Genomic DNA, 6,217 nt, shown 5'->3' with positions numbered 1-6,217 from the left:
GTTAGCTTTACCACACCTTTCTGCTTGTACTTAAGAACAGTGGATTTGATTAAAAGTTGGCTATTGTACTTCATCGCTCTATGATATTTTAACTCTCTCTAAATCAGTGTATTTGGGCTTATAAGAAATGATACATAGACATATACTGTTTGCATTTGGGGCTAATTAGGATGTCCAAATGATTTTAATTATAATGAACCCATTTCATATTTTGAAGTTGTATATTAAAAAAATCCAGCTCTTGCTCTTGAGGACTTCTTATCATTCTGTCTACCCAATATGAAAGATTTGCTCTTCATCATAGATTTACAGAGAGCAGTAATTAGAGGTGAGTGTACTACCATATTTACTAATGTAAAGTTAAAGAACAACCCTGTATTAAGAAACAATTAAAGAATTAAGCCAAAACATTCTCCTTGGTAGGTACTGCTTTTCCGACCTTATGAGCCTAAGATCTTTCCCATTCGGAGCCAATGTATGACAACTGACAAGACCCTCCTCTAACACATTGCCTGTAAAAAAAATATGATTGACAACAAAAATTAATCCAAAACTTTCCCCTCTTAGTGTTGCCAATTATGAGAGTTTTCTTCAAGGCCATACAAAACAAAGAATGAAATTTTAGAACACAGAACCTGGATAACCAAATACTTTCCAAGGAAAAGAAGCATCACTCCTCCACATAAAATACTTATAGCAAGTACTAACCAATAAATATCTTTTTTTCCTAGTTGGTATTCACACACACTTGTCTCTTTTGGACTTGAACCCTGATCTCCCTTTGGAAAGTAAGAGACTGATACCGCTGGGCCACTAGCCCGTTGGTAACCAATAGATATCAGTTTTGCAGCTTACCACCACCACAATTCTCCCCAACTTGCAGAGGAACCACATTCATGTCAAAGAAACCATCAGCAGACTCACTCCTGCTCCATCCACTGCTCTGACAAATCAACGATCCCACACACTGTTTATTTGATCCGAACATATAATTTGGCACAAAAACATATTTACCCATCATGCTACTAGCAAGACCAGGAACTATTTTTTGTAGGAGTATTAATGCAACAAATATTATGCCAGAAACAAACCATCTGCACATTGCCTCGCCACAAAAACCAAAGAGAAGCACCGTCCTGCATCTTCCTCGTTCTTGGCCATGAACAACCACCTCTCCAACACCACTCTATATATCCTTCACGGATACAGGCATGACCTACACAATCCCAGACAATGAGAAAAGAAGACTCCACAGGTCTAACTCCACTAAACTGAAAAAGAGTTTAGACAAGTAATCCCAGACATTACGTTTACATTTCCATGGCTTTGATTTGAACAAATAATAGAGGGAACTCTCATAGGGTGGTAAGTTGGAAGACACTTGTAGCTCCTTTAAAGTCGGGAGTCTGGATGTGGAGACCAAATTTTCAATAAAATATTACTAGTAAGATTTTCTATTGAAATATTTACTGAAAAAAGAGATTTTCTATTGAAAGAGTTGTTTGTGGAGGCAAACTATTGTGGGGAAGAATGGTGGGCTCTAGTCTTTAGGGGTAATTGGTTCTCTAAGGAGAGGCTTCAGTGGCATAAACTTTAACCTATTGCGTTTAAGCTGCTACTTGCAAGTTTTAGTACATTTTGTTCTGTCCTGAAATGAAACTAGAACAAACAATACTCCAGACAATTTCATTTTTTTACCAGAATCACAACCAATATTGGCACAGCCTTTTCATTCTAGATCCAATTGTGAAATGTGCCTTTTCACCTCTATTTGAACAAGCAGCACGAGAAATAATATGCTTCCACCATTCTAACAGGTACCAAGGGATAAGTTCATATATTATTTGAGATGTAAAGAAAACGTTCATTTCTTTGGAAAAAATACACGCGCCACAGAAAGAAGAAAATTTTGTCACGTTCACATACAAAGTTGCATTTGCAGGAAAAAAATGGCTCAAAAATACAATAACAATTCTACAATGATAACCATAAGCACAAGGCGGGAATACTGACATTGCCAAGACCATGCAGAACAAACTCCACGGATTCTTCTTGAGGCTTCCTCCCGCTTCAGCAGATATAATATTTGACCCACTCAACATCTATTGCTATATAATCAACTAACAGTGTTCTGGTTCCAGAGTTAAACAGCTTATTGTCACTGCAAATTCAACAAAAGCTCCACAGTAGACAAAACAAATGAGCTATCCATGTAAATCTCGAAAGGAACCAATTTCTGTGTGTGGGTAAAATCACTAAATGAAATTACCAAGAATCCATGCAGAGCTACTTGCATTCTTCTCAAAATGCTTCATCCCAACTAATAAAAGCTACTTCTGGGGATATAGGCTTCTACCACCCCAACCCTTTTTGGCTATATTGGTCACTGCCAGAATCAACAAAAATTTCATAGTAGACAAAACAATGGCCTACCGAAGTCACCTCCAAGTAATCTATTTCTTGCCGAGTCACCGTATAAGCACCTAGGTTAGATTCACACAAAAAGAGTGCACCTAAGAAGCAATGGAAAGCCAACCTTTCAGTATCCTTCCATGAAAGTGTGTGCTTGCTTCAGAATTATCCATGCTAATGAAGCAAGTGCCTGAAAGCCAATCCATTAAGAATTGTAGCTTGTCAAGAAAGTATTTTGTTGTCCAACAGACACGCGATTCCTGCCCCTGCCTCTTCGTGCACTGGCAATGTTAGCGGTCAAGGAGTTACCCAAGAGTCCTAAAGCATTAGCTCCCATTAGCTTCAAGCCAAGATTTTCTAATAAAAATGATAATCTACTCTTATCCCCTCCAGTCACCAATTGTAACTGATATGCCTGTTCACGAGATAATACCGTATAAAGCTGCAGTGGTTGGCTTAAAGAATGTTGACAGCTGTTCTCTGTCTCCCTTTTGTTACAATCCTCGCTGCTAAATTCACTACTGGACTTTCCAAAGGTAACCCTCACAAGCCCCATTGATTTCGGGTCCTCTGTCGAAGGATAAAATATAAACGAGAACTTTCCAAATGCTAGATCAGGCTTCCTGAACAGTTTTACTAGAATATCAGTATTTGGACCAACACTCTTTTGTATGGACTTCCTAGGATCACTTGGCCGAGTCCTCATGGCTCGGAAAATGCATGAAGCTTCTCTTAAACCACTCAAGAAGGCACCATGCATGCTGGCTGGGTGTTGCCGATTCGTAGCTTCACCAGCAAAGAACAGCCGGCTCCCCACGCTTTCTGCAAGTACATCATAATCACTGCCAGATGATTGTACTCTGACATGAGAGTACGAACCATGCGAAAGCGGATCACTGCCCCATCTTGTACATATAGTTTGTACAGGATTAGGTACATCAATGCCCTTTGGACTGTATATACCTGTGAAAATAGCCATATGGATCATAGAAGTACACCCAATGGAAGATTTCTTAAGGGAGAGGAGAGAAAATAAATAAATAATAAATAAAAACTAAAAAAAGGGACACAAAACACACATACAAACACTTCAAAGAGGACAGACAGACAACACAACTATGGAACATATTAATATTCTGCCACCTGCTGTTTAAAGATGTGTAGTACCTCTGAGGATGCTTAAAACATGATGAAGCAAACTGGATGGATCCATGTATTCAAAAGATTGTGCAGCTTCCCCGGCTACCAGTGCAATAAGTACTGGACCTCCAGAAACAGTGTGGTAACTGTAAAACAAAAAAAATTCTCCCCTTTTATGGCTATACTCATTAAGACAGCCAAATGTGTCCAGGTCTTCCCCCCAAAAAACATAAGGGAACACCATTGCAACCTTATTCAACAACCCAAAACCCAATCTTTCAATAGCTGCAAGCTTTCTTGCAGGTAACTCTGGTTCGAATCTGATAGTCTTTTTCTTCAGAACCCCAAGAGGCACAGTGCAGAGCACCATATCTGCTTGAAACATTTGGTCCCCAGCAAGGACCTCAACAACTTCATTTCCATATCTAATAGTATGAACAGTCTTTCCATAAAAAATGGGGACTCCCTCGCACAATGCTTTAATTAGTCTCCAATTTCCACCAGCAAGAAAGCAATGATCACCTCCCATCTCATAAGGATCATCCTGATCCCAATAGGCAGCAGATAGATTCAACAAGCATCCGGCATTGGCATATTCCAAGTTGGCAAAATGCCATTCAAGAAGTTGTCTTTCTTCAGTATTTCTAGCCACCGCATACAATTGTCTAAGTGTCTCCAAAACTGTACCCAAAGAGATATCATTTGCAAATCCACCCATTATTTGTCTCAATTCGGTGACTTTGTCAAGTAGCTTATTAAAGATGAGCTCAACATTGGAATCAATTTTGTGATCAACAAGTGTACCGTCAGGCTTGTACAGTGGGCATTTATCTCTAACCTTATGAAGAGGAATGGAGAGTTGTCTAGCCAAAACTCCCAGAGGATTGGCATGAATACCTGTTATAACACTGCCACCAAGATCTACGGCAGCATAGTTACCTTTACGTCCCATCTTCTGAGTATAAACTCTTCCCCCAGGTCGATTCCTACCTTCAAGTACAACGACCTTGAAACCATACAACAAGAGTTGCCTTGCTGCCGCTAATCCAGCAAGGCCAGCACCAACAATTATTACAGACCCTTCAGTAGCATCCTCTGGAATTTGGGACGTGAACGCCGGCGAAACCCCAAAATTTATATAACCGTTGTGTAAAAGAAAGTCATAAGCTGAATATATCAAATGTTCATACTCACTACTCACTGTTTCCTTTATCTGTCCTTTTGAGAGCCACATCCGTACATTATCCCTCCACTTTGCAAGAATATGGTTCCTCACAACAATATAATCATTTTGCTCTTTCCCACCCAATTCCTCCACAACCCCGGCTTGAATTTCCTCTTCCAGCAATGCATCAATCGGAAAGCCCAGAGAAAGAGCAATCATTGCCTCAGTTTCAGTTTCTTTCTCCAAATCTTCCTTAGTTCTGTTCCTTTTCCTCAGAGAAGCACCCAAATGCTTATCTATGAGGTCATCCATCAAATTCTCATCATAATTCCGCGAAACCGCTCTCTTTCTCAATGGTCGCTTTGCAACCGAACCACCACCCATAGCAGTGGTCTCTATCATCGTGTATCAAGAACTCCCCCCGAGTCTTTCAACTCAAATTCAAATAAATTGACCTTGCAAGCCCATTAACAACCCAACTAGCCATTTCACTTCAGCACCACTGTGCATATCTAACTATAAACAACTGGGCGTTTTCTCCATCATTTTCTTGGAACCCATTAACAGAAACCACTATTCTTCTTCTGTTAACCATCTTTTATCAGAATGACTCCAATTACAAAGAAACACAAGTATGGAAAATTCATGGTAATTCACGTTCTCAAACGCAAATTGGTGTATCACACAAGAAAACCCTAGATTTCATCAAACTTACTGAGTGAGACTTGACTGTAACAACACAAAGACACCATAATATGATATGAACAAATGAATTTATGTCCTTATTTTCGATTTGCTTGCAACAACAATACAGTGAAAGATCTCTAAAAGAAAAACTAGTTTGTTCATAGGAGAGGAATCGCAAGAGGTAGGGAACGTACCGTTGGGATCCGAAGTTGAATCGCTGGGTTGAATTTTTTAGAAGCGGTTGATTTTTTGAGTTAGAGTGGAGTTAGGGTTTTTTTCTGGTGCGGTCCTGAATAGCGTGTTGGCGAGTTAACTCAGTGAATTAGAAATTGTTGGAGGGAACTGTTCGATATTGGTGGACTGGACCGGCTAGTGGCTGGGTAGTAGGCCCATTATTATGGGCCCGGAAGTGGATTCAGAGAGAGGGAGGTTTGGCAAAAGAACATATTATTGAGGCCCAATTAGAAAATTGAAAAAAGTTACTGTGACTTCTAGGCCTGAAGGGTTTTTTTTATATCGCTTCGAAAATGAGACATTTATTCTAATGCCAAGAAATAAGGGGTAGCTACTATGGAGTATACCACCTTAGTCGCATAGAGCGGGAGCAAATGAAAGAGCAAAATTATAAAAGCGGCAAAATCTAAAATTTAGTTAGTGCAGGAGTGTCTTGAGAGCTCTAATACACTGGTATAACAGTGAGAGTGAGTATAAGAGTGGGATAGCGAAAGCTGTCTCAAGAGCGCTAATACACTTCTATATTATTGTACGTGTAATCTTTTTCTAATATTTGTATATATCCTAAATGCAATTATA

The 6,217-nt window shown here is 39.6% G+C and overlaps 1 protein-coding gene across 2 annotated transcripts; it reads right to left on the bottom strand.

Moving 5' to 3' along the window:
- Positions 1 to 313: 313 nt before the first annotated feature.
- On the bottom strand, positions 314 to 5,693 carry LOC132307728 (lysine-specific histone demethylase 1 homolog 2). 2 transcript variants are annotated; one of them, XR_009482300.1, is made up of 3 exons: positions 3,580 to 5,693; positions 2,014 to 3,375; positions 314 to 1,216 (listed from the first exon to the last, which is right to left on the bottom strand). XR_009482300.1 is itself a non-coding variant. In XM_059805567.1 (2 exons), exons 1-2 carry the CDS (start codon positions 5,117 to 5,119, stop codon positions 2,618 to 2,620), a joined length of 2,298 nt encoding a protein of 765 aa, XP_059661550.1. In that variant the 5' UTR covers positions 5,120 to 5,693; the 3' UTR covers positions 1,900 to 2,617. The 2 variants fall into 2 exon arrangements, 1 of the variants encoding a protein (XP_059661550.1); XM_059805567.1 differs by lacking the exon at positions 314 to 1,216 and having other exon boundaries at positions 1,900 to 3,375.
- Between the last annotated feature and the right edge of the window lie 524 nt (positions 5,694 to 6,217).

The sequence above is a fragment of the Cornus florida genome, unplaced genomic scaffold (genome assembly GCF_030987335.1).
Source record: "Cornus florida cultivar Cherokee Brave unplaced genomic scaffold, ASM3098733v1 CherokeeBrave_3.0.0_Hap2_Chr05, whole genome shotgun sequence".
Lineage (NCBI taxonomy): Eukaryota > Viridiplantae > Streptophyta > Magnoliopsida > Cornales > Cornaceae > Cornus > Cornus florida.
Note: the sequence above shows the minus strand (reverse complement) of the source record. Positions and strands in the feature narration are given on the sequence as shown.

What these genes read in the sequence shown, in the direction of transcription:
- LOC132307728 (XM_059805567.1), bottom strand. Translation starts at nt 5,119, where the DNA reads ATGATAGAGACCACTGCTATGGGTGGTGGTTCGGTTGCAAAGCGACCA. An exon ending in TGTTTTAAGCATCCTCAGAG is followed by an intron (nt 3,376 to 3,579) that starts GTACTACACATC and finishes CTATTTTCACAG; the next exon opens with GTATATACAGTCCAAAGGGC.